The sequence below is a fragment of the Copadichromis virginalis genome, linkage group LG14 (genome assembly GCF_057382275.1).
Source record: "Copadichromis virginalis isolate Kocher_CV1m ecotype Utaka linkage group LG14, C_Virginalis_male_GT1.1, whole genome shotgun sequence".
Lineage (NCBI taxonomy): Eukaryota > Metazoa > Chordata > Actinopteri > Cichliformes > Cichlidae > Copadichromis > Copadichromis virginalis.
The window spans coordinates 787153-815066 of record NC_140631.1 but is presented as its reverse complement, the minus strand read 5'-3'; the positions used below and the strand labels follow the sequence as shown (position 1 = coordinate 815066).

At 44.6% G+C, this 27914-nt stretch overlaps 1 protein-coding gene across 2 annotated transcripts in view; it reads right to left on the bottom strand.

The window, feature by feature from the left end:
- Positions 1-752: 752 nt before the first annotated feature.
- The window catches only part of ubash3bb (ubiquitin associated and SH3 domain containing Bb), a 46978-nt gene continuing 19816 nt past the window's right edge, over positions 753-27914 (bottom strand). Inside the window, exons 2-14 of one of the 2 annotated variants that reach the window (XM_085478922.1) lie at positions 15465-15518; positions 11567-11753; positions 7929-8127; positions 7369-7538; positions 7050-7258; positions 6387-6531; positions 6180-6306; positions 5969-6088; positions 5777-5869; positions 5537-5681; positions 3383-3489; positions 3175-3284; positions 753-1905 (exon numbers count right to left, since the gene is read on the bottom strand). In XM_085478922.1, the coding sequence (XP_085335048.1) occupies positions 1768-1905; positions 3175-3284; positions 3383-3489; positions 5537-5681; positions 5777-5869; positions 5969-6088; positions 6180-6306; positions 6387-6531; positions 7050-7258; positions 7369-7538; positions 7929-8127; positions 11567-11753; positions 15465-15518 (1804 nt within the window). In that variant the 3' untranslated portion in view covers positions 753-1767. The remainder of the gene's footprint in view (positions 1906-3174; positions 3285-3382; positions 3490-5536; positions 5682-5776; positions 5870-5968; positions 6089-6179; positions 6307-6386; positions 6532-7049; positions 7259-7368; positions 7539-7928; positions 8128-11566; positions 11754-15464; positions 15519-27914) is intronic. The other variant, XM_085478923.1, reaches the window with a different exon arrangement.

Below are 27914 nucleotides of genomic sequence, written 5' to 3'. Positions count from 1 at the left end.
TCAGGGATTATCCCGGTTTAAAAATCTGAAAGTGATACAGTTTACAAAACAGAAACAGTTTAGAACAAGTCAAGCATATAACAGGTTATTAAATCACCAAAGGCTGTTATTAGTCTTGAATTCTCTTTATCCACCGTACTGGTTTCAGCTGCTTTTACCTGTGATGTGAGTGGAGCTCTGTTGTCTGTAGCAGACATGGCAGCCGTGCAGCTGGAGTGCAGGGAACGGCTACACTTGCCAGCTGTGCCAAACTGCTTCTTTAAAGGAGCAGTTCTCCTAAACGTTGGTTGAGTCTTGGCTGAACTCTCCGCACACACGTTTCTACACAGAGACCCTTTAAAATGATCAGCGCTGAGAAGCCTTTTTTCAAACTGTCGAGCTATTCCTGTGGCGTTGGTGATGAACACCATGATGCTGTATGTGAACGCAGCCTTAGCTCTCGTGTTAGCAATGGAAGCTGCTCTGCACTTGGAACAACGCAGACTACTTTGCTAGTATGCACGAAGACGCCAGCATTACATTGCAGTGGGAACTCATTTTGCATTGGCAGCATGAGCCAGGATTCCCCAAACGCAGCGGGATGAAAGAGCAGATGTGTGAATACGTCGTTTCTGCTACAGCTGCTGATGGCAGTTGGTACATCAGTTTAATCTTAGACAGGGGCAACATCACAGTCAATCAGTGGAACAGTTTTCAGACCACACACACACTGTGTGTGTCTTAAATGTAGTCAACACCTGAGATACAGAGCATAAGTTCTTGCATGCTGTTTTTATTATTTTTGCTTGTAACAATAAAGGCTTATAAATAAATACAAATAAAAGTGGAAGACGTTTCTGATCGCTGAGAACGTCTGAACAACAAACTGCTGCTGGACCAGAATTAAGAAGCTACTTTGTGATTGTCGGTATTGCAGGTCGTGATGTTGCTGCAGAGACACCGCTGTCCTCAGTGTGCTACATATGGAGACGACAGTGGGGGGATGCATTGTACGGGGGCATCGGGAGGGTGTGACGAAGACTACGAGGTGTGGCGTAAACGTTCTACCTCAGCTGGTGACGTGGCAGCGGCAGGACACGGGACGCCAACTCCATGAAAGCTCCAATAACACTACGCTGTTGTTCTGATCGGGAGCTCCGTGGTTACAAACCCACAGTCTCATGAAACTTTGAGAAACTCCACTGCAGAACAAAAAGTGTTCACATGTGTTTACATAAAGCCATGTTTTTAATGATGTCGTTTATTGTAAAGTTAGAGTAAAACAGTATCTGATGCCTTTCTTTGCCCCATTCAAGGGGAAATCTTTGGACTTACTGTAAATGGAGGTGGTCAGTCTACTGTAACTAATCTTTTGTCCTGTCCAAATGTAATACTACAAAAACATCGGCGTGTTTAAAACTGATTGTAATTTCACGCTTTGAGCAAAAACATTTACACCTATAGCCAGAATGCTACTGCGTGCTAACGTCACAACTCAATAGATCAAATTCTAAGTTCTCACTAAAATCAATCAAACGTCATTTTTAATAGAGAACCGCCGTCTTATGATCCTGATGCGTTTCCTGAGACTGGGTGGGTGATATTTGAGCGTGCTTAATGTTGAGCGAACACACGCTGCCAAACGTTGTCACCTGGGGCAGAGAGCCGAGGCGCTCTCTGCTGACGGGCGGAAAGTTCCAGTATTTGGAGGAAGGGTGGGGGTGGGGCGGCGGTGCCACTGCAGGCCGAGTGTGTACATCATCAGGTTAAGAGGGTCTGCTTGGGCCGTCATTCTTGCAGGAGCGTCTCCCTCCAGTCAAAGCTGTGGTTTGGCCCATGTGTGAGGGGGAGGATGGGAGGGTCCGCTAACTGCCACACCCCCGTGTCCCCCTGCTCCTCGCAGGAGCAAAAGCCCAGGTAAGGGATCTGAGGAGCAAGCAGAGCAAAGGAAACGTGACTCGGAGAGTAGATTAAAGATGACGGCGGTCCGACACAAAAACTTTGTAACATTTTCATTATTGTTTCCTGGATTTTCCCGTGTTTCCAAATGTAGCACTCCTCATTTAACCTCCAACAGGAAGGAAGCCACGACTTCATAGATATTATGTTACAAGACTTTGTTTTATGTGTACTCACACTAACAGAGCACGTGACGTGAATGTGGGAAATACAAGGATAATAATCTTTGTATCATTTCTTTGTATTTAACAAAAACACACATTACTGTTTCATTAATTATTTATAAAGAATATTTTTTGATCCTTTTAAGTTTCCACTTTAGTGCAAACTGATTTATTTATTTCCTATTTTTTGACATCATCAGCTGTTTTATACTTCACAGTGTCATCCAGCAGAGCGCAGCACAGTCAGTGTGAGTATGAGAAGCAGTTAATGACCCTCAGTGAACATCAACAGGAACATGAACTGCAGCGTGGACAGATCCTGTACTGTGATGGCACAAAGCTACGGCAGCGTTTAGTTTACCGTTGCTAAAAACACATAAAACTGCTCTTTTGTTCCGTTTAATTGAAAAGAGAAACCAAAGTAAAACCAGAGGGAAACACACGCACTTCACTTTTTGACTTTGCATTATCTGTTGTCATTTGGGCATTTCCAATCTTCCGCAGCCATGTTTGGTTTGACTGTTTCACATTAACACCCTGGATAAACACTAAAGCCTCAGTGACGTGAGACACATCAACTCATTTCCCCCCAATGAGCCACCCAGAGAACAAACGTTATCTAAAGAGGAAGTTTAGTCTGGTAGGAACCCAAAGACATGATGGTAGAAACTGTGCACATGAGAGCTTCCAGTCGCTTCCCTGCTTTTCAAGTCGGGTCAGAGAGCTGAGCATGAGCGAGCTGGGCACTAAAAATAATTTAGAGTAAATGCACATGTTCCTTATTTAAACTGAAACCATGTTAGACAGTAGGGCTCGTGTTGGTTCATCACATGATTTCAGAAATGTCCCGTTCACAGTTTGTTATTGTCTGATCCTCCAAAACCCGTCAAAGAAATACAGCTTTGACTGTGTTTCCCTCTATACAGTGAACGCACTCCTGTTTTTGCACAAATGGGCTGGAGGAGAGGAGGCTGGGAAGCCAGACGGAAGCAGTGACGGATGGGCAGAAAGGTGGAATGTAACAAAGACAATAAAACAGATGCACCACATGAAAAGAGGTGTGTGAGCGGACCTTTCGGACGACTTGGATGAAGTCCTTGGCGCTCTGTGGGCTGCGGCCCTGCAGCTGGCGCGTGCAGGCCTCTAAGGAAGAAGCGTGGGCTACAATCAGCACGTTGTTTCCTACGGAGAGTGGAAACCCAGGCGGGATGCACAAAGACATGAACATGCTGATCTTTAAACGTTCCACATCTGCAGCAGCTCTGCTGTGTGTCTCTTACCACTGTTTTTGCAGTCTGACAGGATGTCTTTGGTTACTTGATAGCTCCGACTCATGTAGTTCTCGTAGGACTCGGACACAGTGAGCTTGCTGACTGGGATCAGAGGTCTGCATTGAGATAAATAATTAGTGAAACATGTTAGGCAGTGGTAAGTGTCTTCTTTGTGCCTTTGAGTGGGCGTGGACTGCAGTTTGGGAGATGGCGTAAGACTCGCTCTGGACCCTTCAGTCCATCAGAACTACAGAGGAGATCTCTGCAGGCCAGGCGGACATACACAGGGTTCCTGCTGGCGTGTTACAAACCCTGCTGCTCCTGCTTCAACCCCCCAAAAGTTGGGACTCAGTGTAAAATCCGTAAAAGCAGAATGCAACGATTAGCAAACCTCTTAATCCTGTACAGTATTTTAATCACAACAGAAGTCAAATGCTTACACTAAGACATTTTCTATTTTATGGAAAATATTAGCTCATTTTATCCCAAAAGACGGCCTTGTAGGTTTACAGTTGTGCCATACTCCTTCCATTTCTGGATGATGGCTTGAACAGAGCTCCGTGGGATGTTCAAGGCTTGGGAAATCTTTGTGTAGCCTAAGCCTGCTTTAAATGTCTCAGTAACTTTATCCCTGACCTGTCTGCTGTGTTCTTTGGACTTCATGGTGTTGTTGCTCCCAATGTTCTCTCAGACAACCTCTGAGGCCGTCACAGAGCAGCTGTATCTGTACTGACATTAGATTACACACAGGTGCATGTTGCAGGTTCATGTTTGTGGCTGTAATGTGACAAAATGTGGGAAAGTTCAAGGGGCCCAATACTTTTGCAAGCCGCTGTATATCATCTACAGAAAGATTCAGAGAATCTGGAGCAGCGGCTGTGCACAAGGCTGAATATCACGAATGCAAACAGTCACGACTCTGTGCACGGGTTCAAGAACACTTCCAGAACACAGCCCGCTGTGCCACGCGGGCAGGTTAAAGCTGTGCACACATCATCTCTGGACCCAAGCTCATTCAACATGGACTGACGGAAGATGGAAAACTGCTCTGTGATCAGACAGATCAAACATTTGTAATGTCCTGTGGACTAAAGAGCAGCGGCTGGCTTGTTATCACGTAGTTCAAAAGTCTCCACCTCTGATGGGATGAAGGAGATGGTGGAACGACACAGCAACATGTGCTGCCATCCCGACCGTGTCCTTTCCAGGGAAGAACGGTCCATATTTCTGTGAAACCACACAGAGTTACGACAGTGCGGCTTCACAGTACAAGTGTTGAACTGGCCTGCAGACCACCAGCGGAAACATTGAGAACATGGTAAATGGACTGATTCTTATACAGCGCTTTTCTACTCTCCCGGAGTACTCAAAGCGCTCTATACAACACGCCACATTCACCCAGTCACACCCATTCTCACAAGCACTACCTCTGTACTGAGTGCTTTCTAACTACACTCATACACATTCATACTCCGATGGATGCATCGGAAAGCAACTTGGGGTTAGTATCTTGCCCAAGGATACTTGGCATGCAGACTGGAGGAGCCTGGGATCGAACCTCCAACCTTCCGATCAGTAGGTAACCTGCTCTACCTCCTGAGCTACAGCCACCCACATCATGAAACAAAGAAGACGACACGACCGAGGAGAGTCGAGCAGCTACGATCCTCTGTGAGACCACAGCGGGACAACCTCGGCCACAGGTCCAGCAGCTGCTCTCCTCACGTCCAAACATTTATGGACTGTTGTTAGAAGAGTTGCTGCCATTAAATAAAATATGAGCTAATATTATTCTTCAAATGGTCCTTTCTCTTTTTTAACATCTGATATATTTTCTGCGCTCTACTGTGAGTGAAATACAGTTCATGGTAAATGGACTGATTCTGATACAGAGCTTCTCTCTCGCCTCATACAACACAACTTGGCGTTAGTATATTTGTAGATTAGAGGGATGCAGACTGGCAGGGATCGAACCACCAACCTTCCCATCATCACATGACCAGCATTCATACCATTGCTTTCTGTGTGGATTTATATTTACAGTTGTATAGATACGTCTTAGTTTCTCTCCGTATTAGAGGTGTGAAGTATGCAACTCTAACACAGCACAGTTAGCATCCAAAGTCCCCACACAAGCAAAAGCCGCTGCTCGGCAGTCATCACCTGTAAGTTGTGTCAACGCTGAAGTGTGCAACAGCCAGGTCGGTGGGAGGTATCCACGCAGGCATCGAGCTCCCAGACACCCACTTGGTCCATTCGAAAAGCCCCGGCTCCACTCGCACCTTCAGCTTGCTGTCCTGCTGTAAACCTGTTTGCACAAACCAAATGTCGTAGATAAAAAAGAAACGCACTATCGCGATGTGTCGGCGCGACCGCTGGTGCACAGGCCGGACCCGTTTTTACCTTTCAGGATGTTCTGTGCAGTCTGAACACATCGCAGAGCGGGAGAGCAGTACACAAAGTCTATGGCTGTGTTGCTCTCTAACAGGGCTTCACCTGGAGAAGAAAGCAAAGCACACGTGCAAAAACAAAAATGTCAGCCTGCTCATCAGCAGCAGGTGTTTTACACCATTCACATCTGCACCAGTCACGTACCCACAAGCCGGGCCTGGGTGGATCCAAACACAGTAATGGGAGCATCCATGTCATAGTCTCTCTGTCCTCCCCACAGAGGCAGACTGGGAGGCATGTTCAGGTTGGAACGTACGTATCTACCTGCAGAGGCGGGGAGAAAAGTACCGCTGCATGTCCAAACCTCACCGTGAGATGCACAAAGACAGTAATGAAGGTGTGTGGACGTGCTCACCTTTACTATCTGAGCAGAGGGAGAGCCAGTGTTTGCCAAAGACCACATCCATCCTCTCACCGTGGCGGCACACGAAAAGAGTCCGCTTGGGTTGCCGAGAGTGACCCCCGCTGATCCGCAGGACCTGCTGAACATCCGAGTAACAGGGCGCTTGAACATTTGGACAGATGACAGCAACATTTAGTGCGCAGTTCACAGGTTGAGTACCTGCATTGGATGACAGATGAGACTATTGGACGGCGTGTCCCCGGGACTTGTGCTATCGGGACGGCGGCTGTCCAACAGTCCATCGAACAGGCCTCTGTCTTTACTGCCCTTGTCACTGGCCTCACAGCTGAAGAACGAGTGGGAGCTGTGGTTGGTGGAAAAACACTGTCACTGTAAATCTGGTGCTACGCGAATAAAATGGAATTGAACTGAGCTGAGAGACGTGTGTGATGTGAACCTTTAAATATACTGATTGTTTCTTTGGATCCTGAGAAGTAAGGTTAACGTTGCCATATGGAAACACAGCGAGGCGGGGCGTGGTCTGTGATGCCGCTGCAGGTGAGATGGATGCACCTGGGCGGCATCTGCAATCATGCTTAAAATCTGTGCTCTGTCTGAGTCAGTGCTGTTGTAGTCGATGTGGATGTCAAGCTGTGAGCTGTAAAGCTGCAGCCGAGTTTGTGAACAGCAACCGCGTGCAGCCAATAAAGTGTGTAAGACGCTGAAAAGCACGAACACGTGGACGGGTCCGCCGTGGTTTTGTTACGCACAGATTCTTTGGTTTGGGCTAGCTGCAGACGCACTGTGCAAAGCCTACAGTCATCAGTGAAGGTGCACGCTCATAAATATTCAGCAGCAACGTTCCTCGTGTGCTACACTTACGCATGAAACACCCAGGTGTCAGATTCATCCGCCAGGCTCACATAGTTCTCAGGCAGCAGGCCGGACAGCCCGGTGGCGAGCGAGGTCCCGTACACCCAGCCCTCGCTGGTACTGTTCTGATCCACGGGAGACATAAAGACGAAATCCCCGGGAACCAGCTCCAGCTCATCGTCGTTCTGTGGCACGTAGGGGTACATCACCCTCAGGGTCTGCATCGGCCAATCACAGACAAGCAGAACATACAGACATCACTACTCAATAGCTGTCCTCAGTGTGTGCAGTTCTGGAGCATGCGGGGTTTAGTCTGAATATCAGCTACCTCGTGGTTAGCAAAACGAATGTCCCGGGAGAACAGAACAGCCAGCCAATCACATCCCAGCTTCACTTCAATGCCCTTAGCGAGTTTCTCTAGTGAGGGGAGGTGATCACTGGGGAAGTTGTAGGCTAGAGTTACATGGAGCTGCTTCTTGTGAGGCTCCACGTGGACTTCTGACAGAGACAGAGGGACAGGAGACATGTCACACAGGGACTGCTTTCAGAACAAAGGCGCGCTTTGCTTTCAATCTGAAGAAACCTGTGTCTGTTTTTTTCTTTAATGCTAAACAACCAAAATATAACAGAGCATCCGCTCTGATAAGATGTGGGCGCGCCCGCTGTACTCGGAGTGACAGAATGAGCGAGGCCTTCAATAAGCTGTTAAGAACGCCGTTCACAACAAGCACAAAGGCAGTCAGCATGCATTACTCTGTGACAACAGTGAAGTGATGCTGACAGACGGTGACACACTGTGAAAGATGGAACAGACTGACAGGAAGACACACGTCTTTAATATCAGAAAGCATTGTGGGTGCAGATATCCCTCACGCTCGTACTTCTTACCTGCCTTCCTGACAGCCTCTGCAGCAAAGTCAGCTGCAAACAGCTTGAGGATATCGGCCACCTGCTCCTCCACGAAAAGACCGATGAAGTTAGAAGATGTGTAGAGCTCCAAAGGCAGCGGGCTGGGAAACCGACCCCGCCACTGCTGTACGCTGGCCTGGAGGGCTTCGCACAGAGCTTCTACTTTGTGGTCTGCACACTGTGTAAGCAAGAAGAGATGGTCAGAGTGAGGGCTGGGTGCCATACTGATGCACATCTGTGGAGTCTCTGGAATATAACAATGATGCTGCTCATTAAGAAATATCTGCTGTGAAGAAGATGTAAACGTGCAGAACGACAACATACAGTTTTAGAGTGCTACACATTTGTGTAGTTCGCTTTTTTGTAAAGTTCACAAAACTCTCACGTGTGTGGATGTTACGCTATTTCCTCTTGTTTTGAAAGCTTCTTTTGTGGCTTCATGTGGTTTATTACTTTCCTTTTTTAACTTCCTCCTTTGATGTTTTCCCACCATTGTATTTGCCTTGACTCAGTTCACTTGTCTTATTGTCCCTCCTCCCTATTTCAGATATTCGTATTTACCAGAAATGTCTTCAATCTTAAAGATTTTGTACAAAGATCTCTCTTCTGGCTCTTGGAGGAGGCGGACGCATCTTTCACCCTCTCCTTCCCTTATCTTCCCTGCTGCTGCTTCTATGTCCTTGTCTTGTCTGACTCTAACCCTGAGAGAGTCTCTTTCTCACTCTTGTTCTCTAAAACTAAAGAAGAACTATGGATTTGATCAACTGGTCCCTTAATGCTATTGACACTCTATTCTCGACGAGAAGCCTGGGTTCGGGAGAGCCAGAGTGTCCCAGAAGGACGTTCCCTGCTGGACACACGATGGACGGGTGGCAGAAGTGGGGGGTCGTGTGCCTGGCTAGACTGTCTATCGAGGACATTGAAGACATCTACTTATTCGGACCCATGATAACAGGGCTCTTGCTGTTTGGAGCTGGCTTGGCCCTGGCTTACCGGAAAGTGAAGAAAGAAGTGACTGCTGTTCAAAACCCCACAAGGCTCGCCGCTCTGATGGAAACTGTGGGAAGAGCGGTGAGTGCTCAGACTGTCCTTACTGAACGAAATATGGGAAAGATCTTGGAGGACTCACGGCTCTTCAAAGAGAGATACACCTGGAGACCAGTGATGGACATTAGAACGAGTGTAAAATGGGTGCAGTTCGACCTAAAACCAGTTACCTACATCTATAATGCGGCTATACCCCCACCCCGACGGCGCCAGCTGCTTGAAGGTTGATGCCGAGGAGAACAACAACATTCTTCCGGGAGATACGAGAACGAGAACGAACTGACTCAAGGCCACCTGCGTAGGCTGCAGACTGTTGATCTTAGCCCAACAGGCTAAAGGACACTTTCTCAGGCTGAACTCAGGACACACACCCCGACACGCACACATGCACACTGATACTGATATGCACTCACCACACTCCCTTCCCCGGATCCAACGCCTCCTCCCATGCTTACTTCCCCCATGGAGACAGCGGCTCAGCTGGAGGCGCGAGGACTCGCAGCGTCCGTGACGACTGTGTACATCATATCTGTGCTTCTTTACGTGCTATGGAGTTTTTGTGTTTTCTCCTCATGACGACTCACTGGTTGGAAGTCATCATGGGCAGAACCCTTTTTTTCTCCTGACTTTGCCCCTATATGTTACATATCTCACTGTCTATCCCTTTTTTTGCTGCCTCGCCTGACCTGTCTCCCCAATGGAAGTTTGTATATTGTATTGTCGACAGACCCAGTCGACCATACAGGCAACTGCAACTGACAAATAAAGCTTATCCTTCAATTAGTTCTTCAATTTTTTTACGATTCAGTTCTTACTCATCTCTAAGGCTACGTTCACACTGCAGGTCTTTATGCTCAATTCTGATGTTTTGATCAAATCGATTTTTTTGTCTGGTTGTTCACACTACAAATAAAATGTGACAGCAAACGCGCTCTGGTGTGAACGGTTTACAGCCCTCAAAGCGGCCTGCATGCGCAAAAGAAGACGTCACACACAACGCGCTCTGTTTACGGAAGTAAAAATGGCGGCTACATATGGGCTCAAAATGTGGTCATAAATATTTTGTACTTGTAAAAAAGATTTGTGTGTGTAAAAAAGATTTGTGTGTGGACTTAGCCAAAAAAACCCTGCAAGTTACAACTACGAATTTTGACCCTATTTTTCTTCCTTTAAGCTGATTGGTCCATGTCATGTCAATCACAAATGTAACAATCCAATCAGAGAACAGATGGGTTTGGCTGTCGGGGGGTTGCTTTTTTTGAACTGCAGGTCTTTGAAGGGAATAAATGCCCTTTTACATGCCAACCCAGCGTTTTCCTTCATCACCACGAAGGAAAACAGTCTGTGGTCGTCCGAGTTTGGTGATTTTTGTGTCACAGGTCTACGTGTTTAATACAGGGACTTCCACAGCCTTTTCAACAGCGCTGCGGACCGCGGGGTGGGGGCAGTGTTTTGGAAATGACAGTCTTCATTACAAAGCTTTCTTCGTTATGAATTAGCATACATGTTTTTATTGAACATTTGAAGAACTAGCAAAAAACCCCACAAACTCTTGTAGTTCACATAAAGTCAGAGATGAAAACGACAAGGAGCAGGTGCATCTAGTGCAGGTAGAGCTGCTGCAAAAACCCACAGAGCCCAGCAGCCAGCAACAAATTCTGGATCCTTGGCTTTTAGTTAGCAGTTAGCATTAGCAGCACATCCTGCGTCCGATGTGAAAGGACCTTTATGCTGCGCGCTGTGACTCACAGCAATGGTCCCAGGTCAGCCCTGACTTTGTGTTAGACTAATCCTAAAGTAATAATGGTATTTCTAACCACTGATATAGCACAACTTTATCCTTTCAACAGCTACTGAAAGTTAGGGGACCTAGCTGCTATCGGATATTTATATAGAGATTACCCTTCAAGGACCTGCAGTTCAAAAAAAGCGCCCCTCCGACAGCCAAACCCATCTGTTCTCTGATTGGATTGTTACATTGGCCAATCAGATGAAAGGAAGAAAAATAGGGTCAAAATTCGTACTTGTAACTTGCAGGGTTTTTTTTTTGGCTAAGTCCACACACAAATCTTTTTTTACACACAAATTCTGTTTACACATACAAATCTTTTTTACAAGTACAAAATATTTATGACCACATTTTGAGCCCATAGCTACAGAGCTAGTAGGTGTTGTTGCAGCAGTCTATCAATTTCTCCGGTGCGGATGATTGGCGCCTGTCTTGTGTCAGTGACGTAAAAGACTGATTTGTGCCGTTCACACTGTCACAACATGATTGGATACGGGTCGCATAGGGTCAAAAAAGTCGGATTTGATGCGCTTTCGCCTGCACTGTGAACGTAGCCCATGACAGCTGGTCGTTAGCAGACACTACGAGCTCTGATGGCACCATCACATGTATTTTCCTATTAACACTGTTGATGCTGTTTCAGTGATAAGCCAAAGCTTACCTTAAACTATTCAGATAAATAACTTTATGCACAAGGACAAAGAAGAAAATAATCTATCCAGATATCGACGACTACAATTGTTGAATTTCAACCATGAAAGTTAAATCCAGTATAACTCACCATGAAGAACTGGCAGAGAGTAATATGGGGGAAAATGTTGTGGGCTTTGTTCTTGCCACAGGTGATCCGGCTCTGCTGCCAGAAATGGGAAAGCTGGTTCTGAAGGGGCCCGCTGGGTCGCAGGTAGAGGACGTACTCTCTCGGCAGCGGGTCGTCCAAGAACGGGTCGTCCACGTGTGAAAACAGCCTGTGTGTGACATGGAAACGTCTCACATCGTGCTGCTGTGACATGTCGTACATTTACTTTCACATGAAACCTTGAAAGAAGAAACGGGTAAGTGCACATATCTGACAGTGGATTATTTCAGCTGTGCAGCCAGATTAGTGCCGGAGCCCTGCAGCTCACTTCGAAGTGGAACATTTCCTGTTTAGAGACTCTGGGACATAAAATGCTCCCCCTCGTCTGCTTATTGGCTCATCACGCTGCTCTCGCCAGGAGCATGGACAGTGGTATTCGACTGAATGTACTCTTTGGCTTTCAAGAAAACTACTTTTCTTCAGATTATTGGAACAGCCAAATACCCTCATATGAACACTATCCTCCACATCTAGAGCTTAAAAGGCCCAGAACAGTGTTTGTTTTTAGGCCCACAAGGATAACACTGACTGTTAGAACGTGAGCACTGACCACCCTGACAATACTCAGTTTCATTTCCATACAGCGCCAAATCACAACAACAGCCCCCTCAAGGTGCTTTATATTGTAAGGAAAAGACCCTCCAGAGAAAACCACAACAATCATATGACCCCCTGTGAGCAAGCACTTTGGCGACAGTGGGAAGGAAAAACTCCCTTTTAACAGGAAGAAACCTCCAGGCTCAGGGAGGGGCGGGGCCATCTGCTGCGATCGGTTGAGGTGAAATGACAATCAAATGAAAATGAGAAAAAGCAGAATCGAGTGAGTCGAGGCCGTCTTTGCACACGAATCATTTAGGTGTTAACGTGCACTGCACAAATACTGATGGTGCTGTGTTCCTGACCCCGCCCCCTCTACCTCTAAAGATAGATTTTTCTCTATCCATCTTTAAATTTGAAAATCAGCCGTGTTTTTCTGACAGTCGGGTAGAAGAGGGTTAGTCGCCACTATTGTGTTTGCTGTTCCTGATTATGCTCATCTGTTTATCGGCTCACACAACAGGGATCTTCGATCCAGCGAACGTGGCTCGTGCATCTCTGGGCTTTGTATTCTACAGTGCGCCGTCCTCGGCTTCTTGTTTCTCAGATTATCTCCTGCCATCAACCAGGATGTCTTTTCTCATATGTCCCACGCAGCGGACGCTCGTCCACTTCAGACACGTTCTCAAGTGGAAATGAAAATGCTTCCTGTGTGTGGCAGGACGCACGATGCCCACTGTGAACAATGGCTGAGTGGGCACGATTCTGGTCATCTGCACGTCTATGCAAACTTTCATGATCTGTAAAGAAAGCGTTGCCGTTTTCTTCAGAGGGATTAAGAGAAGATGAGCTCTGTGCAGCAGTAAATGATAAATGCCTGTGACACATCACATCCTGTCAGAGCTGATTGTGACTTATTAAAATCTTATCAGACCATCAGTTTGACGCACACCCAACTGTTTTAATCATGACTGTTTATTCATTGCTCAACTTTTATCCCACGTGAATCAGTTTCACAATATACGAACAAGCTGAGCACACCGTCCCTCCAAACCTACAAAACACAAAGTCAAACACAATAGAAAGACATACAGGAGCATAGCTTTCACTACAGTACTGTGCATTTTAAACTAGGAAGGCACTATCCTTTAAGTGAGAATTTAAACATGTGCAGACATAAATGCAAATCCAGTATATAAGATAAAAACTGAGTACAGTTTAACAGGCTTGAAGGTCAATAAATGGTAAAAGGACTGATTCTTACATAGTAAATGGTAAATGGTAAATGGCCTGTATTTATATAGCGCTTTTACTAGTCCCTAAGGACCCCAAAGCGCTTTACATATCCAGTCATCCACCCATTCACGCACACATTCACAGTGCGTTATGCAACATGCCACGTCCACACGAACACTTCCTTCTATGCTTTTAGTGCTTTCTAACATGCACACACATTTAAACTCAGAGAGCAGGCTGGTGGGAGCCAGGCGTCGAACCAGCAACCCTGCGATCAGCAGATGACCTGCTCTGTATTTTCTTTAAGTTGTCTTTAGGAATAAGAAGCCCTTTTTCGGATGCTGGCAGCCTTTTTGTTCTGCTCATTGTCAATAATGTTGAAGCACATTTGGACTAATCACTCCATCAGAGCTGTTGCTGCTGGTGATCAGCCCAGTTTAGTCTGTTTGCCTTCAGAAAGACTATGTGGCTGTATCCCAATCCAGGGTCTGCAGCCTTAAAGGCCGCATTTTAAGGCCGATTACATCACAGCAACGCGACGAAGGCTGTCCCGATTCAAAGGCTGCTCGAAATGCGGCCCTCAAATGCGTCCTTCATTTCCCTGAATTTTAAGGACGTGGCGGTGTAGACTTCGTGGCCCAACATATCCCAGAATGCATAGCGCGGCGGTGGGTGTGGATAATTTTGCCGAAAAAAAACGGCGGATGAGGGGCGCCCGAAGATTAAACTTTAAGTAAGTACTGAATATGATGTCACTTATTTATGTGCAAATGTTTAATAACGAAGAACATGAAAACATTACTGTTGGCCACATGTCGGCAAAGTCATGTGACGTTAGTGACGTTTGTACTAACTTGGTTTTAAAGCCTTTACTTTAAAATATACGCCGTTCAATAGCTGAGCTTAATCAGAGAATGATCAAAGCTCATGTAGGAACAAAGAAATGAACAAAAGATTTTCTCCTTCATTTCTGTCAAACACAGCTGTATGACACGTTTCCAGCTGTTAGTATCATGGTTGCTAGGCAACCTGGGCAGCGCAACGAAGGCTAGATCGTCCCATTTCACAAGCCTCGCACTTCCGGCCTTAGCGGTCTTTGAGTACGCGGCCCTTGTGGACCGTTAAGGCTGCGTACTTTAAGGCTGCAGACCCTGAATTGGGATACAGCCTGTGACAGCCACTTTCCACTGATGAGTCAGCAGGCGATCAGCTGAAGGGCCAGATGCAGCTCTCAGGTTCATGGTTAATGACACGGCTGCCTGATACTCTTCAGATACTGCGAGAAAATCAGAGAATCAAAGGCAAACTTGGAAAGACTGTCAGAAAGCCGGAGACCAAATTTGAAAAATGACAAACGACTCCTTGGAAGCAAAGTGTAAAGAAACGAGGACTAGCTTCAGACTGGCAGAACGACGCATTTGTGCCAGTGCTTCAAATCTAAAGAGTAAGAATATTACAGCTCTTGTACTTCACTCATGAGTAGTTCAGTTCAGTTGAGATATATATGCTAGAATACAAAATGCAGTCTGTCATTAATACAACAAACATTTAAAACCAGTCACATGAAATTCAAACCTGACTGAACAAAAATCTATAAAATATTTTTTAATATTGTTGAGCCAACCAGATGAAGTTACACTCATGTTTGAGGTCAACTTGGACTGAGTTATTTCTGACTGCATACTGTAGTATAGCTGTACGTGTCCCATGTAACAGTGTGAACTGGTTTATTTAAGTACCGAACGCTTTCCAGTTTAAAGTTATTGGTAACAACAAACTGCAGGTAGTGGGTTGTTGTTCAGACACTGATGAAACCAGTGTTGCTGTCAGAGTGAGCTGCTGTGACAAAAACACAGATCTGTGTCTGCATCGTCCTTTTTTCCACAAAGTGTTTGATTTACACTCAGCTGCAGTTGACCTGCAATTATTTAACACAGTTTTAACACACTTGTCCAGCAGAGGGCGGTATACGATACATTTCACTGCCTGGTGATGTGTCCTGTACACATGATGGAAATGTGCTGTATACACGTTTAGTTGAACCTACCAGTCACATGCTGCTTGGACACTCCGACCTCCAGTCGACACCAGAGCTTTGAGTCTGTGAAAGAAGAGAGGAAGAAAAATGAAACGTACGCCTTAAAGAAAGTTCACCACAGCACTCAGAGACTGCCACAAAGGGCTTTTTTTGCTCTTTGTTTATCTTTGAGTTAAGGAACAAGATGATCTTGTTCGCATCCTGAGGAACTTTCTGGCTAAACAACAAAACAGAAATCAGCCACACCTATGTGGACGCACACGAGGGCTCGAAAAGAAAAGAGTATGGAAAAGTTGTTGAGCATACCTAACATCGAGGTTTCTACAAACAGTGAAAAAGGAAGTCTTTGGTATTCTTCAGGTTTTACTTGTTACTCAGTATTTTTTTAATCAGTGGTCCAAACAGCAAACTCTATTTTTGTATTTTATAATAATGATGAAGCTTTTTTATGCAAATGGCACAGTAACTGGTTTAAAAATGTTTATTTTCTGCCAGACAAAAATGGTCCCAGTGCTGCACGATCATATTAAACGCTGTTTTCCAGAGACAACCAATAAGAAACAAATCTGGGCTGAGGGGGCGAGGCGGTAGTTACACTCGCAACAGCAGTAGCACACAACAAGAGCAGGAGGGAGAGGGAAAGAAAGAGAGCCGGGTGCAACAAGAGACAACACCGTCACATTGGAAAGGTACAGTAAAGAAAATGAGTGACACCAAGAAAAGAAGCAAAGTCTGGAGCCATTTCAATCTTATGACAAAACAAAGGCAGAGTGTAGAGTCTGCAAAAAAGGATGTCATATAGAGCCGGCTCCACAAACAACATGCACAGGCACCTGAGAACTGTCCACCTATCAGTGCAATGGGAAGATAAAACACAGTCAGCTGAGTGTGATATTAATATTTCTAAATGACAACCTTTCCCTTAATTAAAGATCTGGGCGTTCTTTTTTCCCCTTTTTTCCATATTTTAATTTATATTTAATTGTGTTGTAGTTTGCAGTGTTTTGTGTTGTTTCACTTTAAATTTGTTTAAAAGGAAAAAGCTGAAAATTTAAATAGTTAAAAGTTGAAATGTAAATAGTTGTTTTTTTGTATTTTATAATTTATTTATTACATTTTATGTGGAGTGAATAAATAAAAGTATATTTACAGTGGCCCCTAGAGACAAAGCACGTACACACTCCAAAACACAACAGAAGTGCTCCAGGATGCTAGAGGCCGTGTTGAGCTTTTGTTACCTGGTGGCTACACAATATATATATATATTAATTAATTATCAACAACAATATAAAATTATGCACAAAAGGAATTAGTAATGTAAAAAAACTTGGTTTTCTTTATGTATGTTTATATATAAATATTTATGGGGACCCCTAGAGACGAAACACGTACAAACTCCAAAACACATTTCTAGCGTTAACTGAACTTCCGAAACAGAGCTATATATATATTTTAAAAAAAAATTTATGGGGACATATATATATATATATATATATATATATATATATATATATATATATATATATATATATATATATATATATATCTCCTGTGGGACTTCCAGATACAGACGGACAAAATGGTGGTGGCTAACCAACCGGACATAGTGGTGGTAGACAAACAGAAGAAGACGGCCGTAGTGATCGATGTAGCGGTTCCGAATGACAGCAATATCAGGAAGAAGGAACACGAGAAGCTGGAGAAATACCAAGGGCTCAGAGAAGAGCTCGAGAGGATGTGGAGGGTGAAGGTAACGGTGGTCCCCGTGGTAATCGGAGCACTAGGTGCGGTGACTCCCAAGCTAGGCGAGTGGCTCCAGCAGATCCCGGGAATAACATCGGAGATCTCTGTCCAGAAGAGCGCAGTCCTGGGAACAGCTAAGATACTGCGCAGGACCCTCAAGCTCCCAGGCCTCTGGTAGAGGACCCGAGCTTGAAGGATAAACCGCCCGCAGGGGCGTGCTGGGTGTTTTTAAAAAAAAATATATATATAGCTCTGTTTCGGAAGTTCAGTTAACGCTAGAAATGTGTTTTGGAGTTTGTACGTGTTTCGTCTCTAGGGGTCCCCATAAATATTTATATATAAACATACATAAAGAAAACCAAGTTTTTTTACATTACTAATTCCTTTTGTGCATAATTTTATATTGTTGTTGATAATTAATTAATTAAAGCAACAAAACAACCTGAAGAGCCGGCTCTCTAAAAAGAGTTGGAAATCCCATCACTACACAGAATCACTTTTGTACTACTTTTGTGAGAATATCACAGAAATGCAGGCCGATGTTTCATCCAAGCATGAAAAAGTGATTTGAAACTTTTGTTTTAAAACATTAAAACAAGGCACGGATGAAAGCTATTCCAACAAATACATGTTGGCATAATTGTCTATGTAGTTACACACAGAGCAGACATGGAGAAACACTTTCATCACCTGCTGTTCATGTTGACGGGTGCTGGACAGGTACCAGGGAGCTGACGCCCTGACGACGGGGGAAAGAGACAACGTTGTTCACACCGACTCTGAATCGACACGCAAAGTCAGCCAACACACACAAAATAAAAACTTAGCAAGGCTGAATGTCTTTCTGTAACTGAGACGGGTAACTGTTTATGTCTCTGTCATTATCCTCCCAGCTTTTTCCCACACATATGTGGGCATCACATTCTGGGCTGAACTAAACAAACATGGCTGCAGCTCAGTGGTGACGACCATTTGTTCCTGATGTACTTTTGTATTGGGCACATTTACAAAGAGGGAGCACCTTTTTTCCCTGTCCCATGACCGATAAAATCAGAGTTTATGAACGTTCGAACTGAACATTTTTATAATTCTTTCCGCTCCTGCTGTTGGCTCTAAATGTCAGGGTGTATGCGTGAGTGACTGCATGTTTGTGTCACACCGGGGATGGAGAAAGACCAAATGTGAGTAAAGATGAGACGCCAACACGGATCGCGAGTCAGAGGAAGCATCAGTTCCTCACCAGCAGCAACATGGAAGATGATACGCAGCGTGTAGGATGATATTAGCGTCTTTCACTCAGAGTGTGAACACCACACAGGGCTGACTCCTCTTTACAATAAACTGACACTTAAGAGTTGCTTGTAAAAGTGTTACTCACCGTTGGAGTGATCATCATGGTTGTGTTTCATGTTTTCTGCTTTGTAATTCAGAGAGGGGGAAGGACAGTAGGCTGCAGTAACGGTCTGCATCCTCAGTTTGTGTGCAGGCCACAGTGAGCAGTGAAGATGAAAGAGCCACTTACACAGAGTGAACCGAAATGTACCCTCTCACGCCTCCAGCCCAACCTGGAGCTAAAGCTGCCGAGGAAGCAGAAACGGCAGCGCATCAGATTATTCAAATTACAAGTCAGAGAGTGGAATTAGCCACCGCTCGGAGATACGAATCTGAACACGCTAATGTGGTTTTCATCTCCGGGCATTCAGAAGTTTATTCTGTATGCCACGAGCTATTGTTCCTGTGGGACAGGGGTACTGCATACGGCACGGTCCGAAGGTTTGAAAGCACAAAGCTGGTGAGCAAACTAGCCTCCAAATGAATGCTGAGGCTGCTTTTCACCCTCCACAACAAAACTATTCCTGCCAGCTTAATAAAGCAGTAGTTGCATCAGGATCTTTGCGTCGTCTCCTCACCGCAGATATGAAAGATGATGTTTTTCCTGCCCGGTACAAGCAGACCTTACAGTGTCCACTCAGACTTCTGTTCTAAATAACTTCTCACTTGGTTTGCAGACAGACTGCACATGCAGCCTTTACACAAACAACAAAACACGTCATTTGCCATTATTCACCCATTTTATCGGAAAGGACACATAAAGTGTACACCTTACTAAAATAAGTTTGCTCTTTAAATTGCTGCGTTTGATGACTTTGTTGTGGATTGAGAATTTCTTCCAGTCAAAGCGAAGCAGACTGCACTGAGGTTGAGCTGTTGACCTGATCCGAGCTGTTAAACGTAACCGTACGTATCCCAGAACACAAAGCTTTTCATGACGCCCCACGCACAGAGCAGGACAAAGCAGTACTGTTGGGTAGATGCTCTGTGAAGAGGAAGAGACAAACAGCTTCACCACAGCGAGCTCAAAAAGCTGCAGCTGAGACCACAGCAGAGACGCTGGGCTGTTTGGGTTTGACGAAGCTGCTCGTGTCCCACAGGTAAGACCTGCGTATCACTGCACACATGTGAGACGAGCAGCGGTGGCTGAAGACGCACACACACAGTAAAGTGAGCCAGGGCTGGAGACATTACAGACGCTTCACCTGGCTGGCATTCAGTCTGAACACAAACTGTGACTACAGCACATCAGGCTTTCACAGCCCTTACAGCGAAAGCAGAAGCGGATTCTGTGAAACACTCGCGGTGCTGACGTGTTCAACTACACCGTCAAGCCGACACTCTGTCATATCTACGACATAATGAACAGATTCAAGCGTACATGCAGTGCACTCATAAATAATGCTCCATGAGGTAAATGCTGCATATCAGCATTAAAGCACTGAAAAATGTGACCTCGGAAACATGGCATCACAACCATCCTATACAGGCTTTATTAGTCAGAACTGGAAACATGAGACAGTTTCCTGCTTCTTTGTTTGTCATGACAAGAAGGCAGCTCAGTAGGAAAAAAGCTTTTGCATCACAACAGCTTTCAAAAAGACACTAAAGCCATAAAACGCAGACGCTGCACTGGACTCAAGGAAACCACAAACAGCCGACGCAGAGCCGGAGCGTAGAAACGTCCAAGAACACAAGAGAAGAGAGCAAATAAGAGCGACACAGAAAAGAAGCAACGTGAAGGTTTAAACACACACAGAAGGCAACCAGGGAGAGTGGAACCGTCACAGTAACAAGACACAGCTGAACTCAATCTAAGCAATGACACACAGGGAAGTTCAACTAACAGACAACAGGAAACACCGGCAAACTTCCCTGAGCTCTGAGGAACACACTCTACAACTCACTGGATGACAGCACAGATCGATGTGTCCTCAGATCACACGGACGTATTCACCACTGCGAGCTTTTAAACGCGATACTGGTACAACAGCTCGCACAGGTGGCCTTTGACCTTGATACAATTCAGTTTTGTTTTTCTACATCTCCCAGTACTGTAATGGTCCTAAGAAGCTCCACGCCGTGACAGCATGGTTCCTTCTTTGTTTCCACCTTTTAAAATGATGCTGCTGACTGGTGAATGCTAAAGTTTGCAGCTGAGACCAAAGTACCAAAAACATGCATCAGATGAAACTGCTGCAACTGTTTTCAACACATTTAGTAAAAGTAAAAAGCCAGAAATGAACGATTATAATAACATCAGTGACATCAGTCGCTTCTGAGAAAAAGCCTCTTTGTTTATTCTAGTTCGAACGAACGAGCCTCAAAAGAATCAGGAAGGAGAGAACGACAACACCAGCTAAATAAATATATAATAAACTATCTAATCTATGGTCACATCATATATAATACGTAATCTCAGATTGGTGCCGGTCGCACTCTTGAGTTTGGATGACGATCAGAGGAAGTTCTCAGATAAAAAAGGCTCCACGGCTTCTTCTTCACATTAAAAAGTATAAAACATTCATGTGGGCTGCAAGCACAGCTTGTTTCCATGAATGTACAAACATCCAGGAAGTTAGAAGAAGGGCTCAAATAAGACTTCCTCGGTGTGACTCGAGCTACAGTTGAAAGCATTTCTTTGTAAGTAAAACACGAGTTTATTTAGTCAGATGTGTGAAGAAAATGTGAGTGACAGTGACGGCGTCTGCTCTAAGAGCAGGTGAGTAACGGCTGCGTGTTTGTGGCGAGGACGGCCCCTGGTACGTGTGGGGAAAAGCAAACATGGCGTTCCAACATGGAGACCCGTCTCGATCTGCATCAAACCGCTGTGACGTTTAGAAATCACACGAGCAACATAACTACAGTGCTGTGAAGAAGGGTTTGCCCCATTCTTGTTTATTTTTGCATAACTGTCACATGTTTAGATTTCAGGTGATCAAACACATGTTCATGTGTTGATAATGATAATGTGAGTAAATGCAAAATGCAGCTTTTTAAAAAATCCAGTTAATCACAGTTGATTTAGGACTTAACAAAACGCAGGAGAACTCGGTTTGGATACTTCGAACAAATCACACTTCTTCAAGGAGTGCACATCAGACTGGCCAAAGACAGAAACGTAGCTTCAGAAGATGACTTTGTGAATCTGTTGCTGTGACAATCATTTCAACAATTATTTCAAAGAACCAAAACATTTGCAATAACATGAAGCGGCACCTTAAACTCGCCCCCTCATGATCGCGTCACAGAGCTTAGAGCTTCAGAGTCTGGGTGCACATTTAAAGCAGTGAGGTCAGTTTATAAAGTCAGCAGCCACTCGTTACGGAAACTTATGCGGAGAATTCAAACGAAAAGCTGAGGTAAAAATAGTAAATGGCCTGTATTTGTATAGCGCTTTACACATCCAGTCATCCACCCAGTCATCCACCCATTCACACACTGGTGATGGTAGCTACATTGCAGCCACAGCCACCCTGGGGCGCACTGACAGAGGCGAGGCTGCCGGACACTGGCGCCACCGGGCCCTCTGACCACCACCAGTAGGCAACGGGTGAAGTGTCTTGCCCAAGGACACAACGACCGAGACTGTCCGAGCCGGGGCTCGAACCGGCAAAAAAAGTGACACAGTTTTATATTTAAAGCCATTCAAAGCTGCAGTATTGATTTCTACATGTGAAAGCTCTCTGAGTTTGAACTAGATCAAAGAAACGTTTTCAAATTTGTTTCATAACTAAAAGAAAATAAAAGTGAAACTGTGTCTGGGTTCCCCTCGACAGCCTCCACTTCCTGTTCCTCGTGCTGCCTCTCAGGGTTTCCAGAGCCGTGGGCTGCCGAGTCACACGCGTCCATTAGAGGCGAGCGAGGATTGGAGGAGAAGCCTGGGTAAACACAGTGTGGAGCCTTTTCTGGGAACGAGCTAATGTCAGATTGCATCATGAAAGAAATCAGAGGCAGTGTGTTCAGAGCAGCGATGCTAGCGCAGCCTGGCGTGAGGTTTGCTGATCAAAGGGGGTGAGATCACTTGGGTCTGCCTCGCTAAAGCCTCAAAGGCCAGCTACTCACCACGCCCGCAGACTTCATGATGATGGCGCAAATCTGCTCACACGCTCTCAGCCCCTCTACGCTCATCATTTTAATGCTGAGCAGCACAAAGGCACAGCCGTCAGCTCCATGTCTGACTGACCCATAAACAGCTCGGCTGCTCGCTTTCATTGCAGTTTTACTTTATTACTGGACTCCAAGTGAGGTCCTGCCAAATAACTGCACTTTAAAGCTATGAACCAGAAATGATAATAGTGGTGAATATCAAATCAAATTTATTCATATCATTCTCATGTTCCAGAGTTTGGGTGCAGCGATCGATAAAGCTCGCCTCCGTTTTTACGTCTCGTTCTGGGAAAGTCAGAAGCAACTTATCTGCAGACCTGAGGGCTCGACTTGGGTTATTCTTTGGGTTGGGTTAAACGTGCCAGGATTGGGGAGATATGATCAAATTTGCGAGTGCCTGTCAGGAGTCGGGCCGCCGCATTCTGCAGACACGAGAGTACGGCCTGGTTAATACCAAAACAAAGACTATTGCAGCAGTCCAGCCTAGAAGAGATAAATGCATGCATCACTCTCTCAAAGTCGGCAAATGCCAACATGGTCTTGGTTTTTGCAACGACCCTCAGCTGGAAAAAGCTGGTTTTAATTACAGAATGTATTTGTTTGTCAAATGAGAAGGAGCTGTCGAGAAACACTCGATGTTTGAGTCAACATTAAGCGACGAACAGGGGTCAGAGGGGGCGATTAGTATGGTCTCTGTTTTCTGATCATTTATATGCAGAAAATTTAATGCGAACCAAGATTATTGTCATCAAGACAGTCAAGTAAAACTTTAGAGGAGTCTGCAGAATTGTTTCTAAGGGGAAAATAGATTTGAGAATAATCAACGTAACAGTGGAACGGGAGCATATACAGGGAGAAAAGTATTGGGCCAAGGACTGACCCTTGTGGGACCCCACAGGTGAGGGGGTGGATGTGGAAGAAGAGCCTGACAGAAAAACTCCTATCAGTTAGGTCGGATCTGAACCATTTAAGTGCAGTATCCTTAATGTCCACACAGTTTTCCAATCCTGATAGCAGAATTCCCTGATCCACTGTATCAAATGCTGCACTTACATCTAAAAGCACTAAAATGACGGGATTACCAGAATCGGTAATCAGTAAAAGATCATTAAGAACTTTTATGAGCACAGTTTCAGTGCTGTGTAGCGCTTTAGACCCAGACTGAAAGGATTCCAACATGGCATTAGTCTCCAGAAAGGCAACTTTGAGACATGCACGATGCATCAAACGTATATGAAACAGACAATATGGCAATAAGAAAATAGTTGGAGGGGAGCGAGCGCTGCACTGCAAAGTCAACATCAATCGGTAGATAACGAAATGTTTTCCGCTGTTTTTTAGGAATTACAGCAACTTTAATACAAAATGCCTCAAAACTGCACAGACTCTGTTTTTAATGACTGTCTGCAGTCTGAAACCAGTGAAATCACCATGCTGAGCTTCCTCTGTTGCTCTGCTATGTCTTTATCACACACGCCCATAGTTGCTGCTTGATTGCGTGGTTGGGTTGAAATCAGGTGACTGCCTTGGAGTATCCCATTTCTTTGCTGTCCAGTTCATTTTGCAGCGCTTGGCTGAATCTGAGCGTGGAGCTCTCTGTTCATCAGTGGTCACATCATTAATAAACAGCCAGACGTGATCAGCATTGCCTCCGCCATCTGACAGGTAATTGGCTATGCTTCAGATCACAAGTCTAATGTGGCCTTTGTGTTGTTGAGTGGAGCCGGTGATGGTAACCCCCATGTTTCCATTCATGAAGGTGTCTCCTGGTTGTAGACTTGCTCTTTAAGAGTGTTTGTGACTTGGATAGACGGTGTTAAGCTATAAGTAATAATAATTTAAGAAATAACTCTTTAATCACACACGTTAGTCATCTTCCACGTTCCTTTGAGTCTTTTGCCGTTGTTGAGCTTGGCCGGTGTTTTCGGGCCCCTCCAAATGTTTTTGCCGCCTCTCTGAGAGCTCGTTTTGTCACTCTGATAAAGTCTCCATCGCTCGTACTGACTCGTAAGCTTTCAGTGAAAAGGTGTAAATATAAATTCAACAGTTTCAGATATTATGTCTGCTTCATTCGTCATATAATAACAATAATGGGGGAAGGGGACAAACTACAGAGATCACCAAAGAAATCTGTAACTGAATGATACTCCAGTATGTTCTTGTTGGGTGGACGTCCATCATAGCAAACCTTAGATTCAATGGTTAGCCAAAACATTTGAAAATTTCACTAGGAAGTCACAGAACTATTAAGAATGCTTGCTATAAGAGAAATATGGGCCCCGTGTATTTCTGGAGCCCTGGCTGTGACCACTTCCTGCATCCCGATGACACACTGACTGCTCCACAGCTGTCCCACCACCACACAGTCCCGAGAAAAGCTCAAAACCCCCTCCACCTGTGAGCATGCAGCAGAGCGAACAACAGATCGTTGGGGGGAAATGTCCCCATGTGATCATTTTCCCAAACAGTGTTGAAAAAGATAAACATGGCCTGCATGCACACAGAGCAGATTATTTTCAGGCTAAAAACACTTCTTCAGCTCTACAAATGTTTGATATTGTAAATAACACATCGAGGCTCAGTCTGGCAGCTTAAAGGCATTTGTTAGGAGGAAAAACCCTCGCTCATTCGCACCCACAGAGATGTGAAAGCAAGTTTTCCAACTGCAAAGAGATCCTCTGTTAACAGCTCACAGAGACAGGAAGAGAAACAGACAGGCAGAGAGCAACACGCCCACGCAGCGCTGCGCCGACCTGCAGCTCGTGCAGCACGTAAGGCTTCGCTGAACACAGCATGCCCCAAACAGGTGAATGTAATTAATAGCAAGTTAAACAGAAAGACTGATGACATCACAACGATAATAATTCGTGCGACGCAAAAAGCTTGAGACTAAAAGCCAAAGGAAGTGGGTTCTGGTTTGTCAGGCTGATGGAAAAAAAGTCCTTTTGTAATAAATATGTGGTCAATAGTGTGATTGTTTGCAACAGTACAAACACACACACACACACCTGCAGATTCCTGTTAACTAGCTGGTTTACGTGCACTCGCTTCAGATTCTTGTTTTTTGCCTGATTCGTCTTCAACTCTGAGCTTGTTGCATGAGTTTAGCTGAGACGCCGAGCTAAACTTAAGATAAGATAAGATAAGATAAGATAACCTTTATTAGTCCCACACGTGGGAAATTTGTTTTGTCACAGCAGGAAGTGGACAGTGCAAAAGTTATGAGGCAAAAATTAGAATACAATAAGAATAAATACAGTACACAGCTGTACAGAATAGAATAAAATAAAATACTATATACAGTAGAATAAAATAAAATAAATATACAATAAGATAAAAATAGAATACAAATACAAATACTATATACAACTGAGTAAAAATACAACGATGACAGAAAGGATTATTGCACTTAGTATTATTGCATATGTATGGATGTGTGTGCTTGATCAGTTAAAGTCTTTATTATGGAGTCTGACAGCAGTGGGGAGGAAAGACCTGCGAAATCTCTCCGTCCCACACCGTGGGTGCCGCAGTCTCCCACTGAAGGAGCTGCTCAGTGCTGTCACAGTCTGCTGCATGGGGTGGGAGATGTTGTCCATCAGGGATGACAGCTTAGCCGCCGTTCTCCTGTCACTCACCACCTCCACTGGGTCCAGAGGGCATCCTAGAACAGAGCTGGCCCTTCGGATCACCCTGTTAACCTAATAATCTCTGTGAAATGGAGTGTGTGTTATAGTGTGTCACTGAAACACCATCTATGCCACTTCTAAAGAAAAGGAACATTAGCACAGCTTCAGTCGTGGTTAACTCTGAAAAATAAATAAAATACAATCGGCTGTAGAAAAGGCAGCCTCTAATTTATCAAGCAAGAAAAATGTCTCCAGCTTTCTTCTGTTTCATATTCAATGAATTTTATAGAACAAGTTGTAAGTTAAACTTCTTTATAAATACAAATAAAAAGCTTTAAGATTTCCATTTTTTATGTGCAGCTTCTTGCTTTGCAAACACCCAGAGTAATATCACATATGAAAGCGCACGTTTATATATCAGAGTGACTAAAAGTGACTATTTATGTGGGCAAATATAACTGCAGCGTTTCCCTGAAATTAATATCAGGTTAGCTTTGTTGTTTGCTAAATCAAAACTGTCTCCCTTTAATTTTCACAAACAGATAATAATAAAAATAATGATGATAATAAGAAATAAAAGTTACTTTCTGTCGAGAAAAGTATAAGAACACTGGCTTTTGAAATCAAATGTATGAATCTGGTTCTAATGTAAAGAATTAAAATAGAAATGTCAGTGAGGTATTTTCAGCTTTGAAGTTTCTCTTGTTCTGTTTGAACTGCACTTTTACTGATGCGCCTAAAAAGGCCACTATGTTTGACATGTTTGACATTTTACTAGCATAAATAATTCATCCACTAATGTACGAGACATTTGTTCCATCGATTATTCAGGCAGACAGACAACCTGCAGCTCTACTGCCATCACGGAGCACCATGAGTCAGTGTTCAGTGGGAGGAATACCCCCGACTGCACAGACTCGCCGTAATGCTCTGTGTCAACTACGGCCTTAAAAACAAAACAGCTTAGAAAACGTGTGTGTGTGAAATATGTGAGGTTATGCTGGAGACCAAAATGTGAATAAAACCATCAGACCAAGCTAGCTCCTGTTATCATAGGACACTTAAATGTGTAGCTAACAGTCGATGTGTGTGAATGATTAGTATGGATTTAAACGCGTTTCCATGGATCAGTGTAATCCCAAGTCTCTGGACGATGGAAAGATTGTCATGTAAATAATAAAAATGCTGCTTTGTGACTGAACCACTTTCAACAATATTGAGCAGCAGGATGTTCCTGACTCTACACACATCTGCTGGTATTAATATTTCCATACCACGCTGGAAAAAATGTACTGGTGCATATTAATTTGCTATTCATTTTCCCACTTCTGTGCTGACATGCGCTTGTTTTGCTAAAGGGGGTTTTGTGAATACAGCTTTGGTTAAATGATCCCCACCGTGTTTAATGTGTTTCTGTGAAGGCGTTCATCTGCTTCACAGCGTCTTCACGCCTGATGTAGCGCGTCTTTTCTGACAGCACCGATAAAGACAGCAGAGGCAGCAGTGCAGCATGTGCACGAGGCGCGCTGCCGCGCACGGCACAAATGTCACCAGGCTGCACGCCGCTGCAGGTTGAAATTCTGCTCTGAGCCTCGGCAAAGCTTCAGGCAGCCACAGGCACCGTCTTTGTACAGCAGCTGTTAGA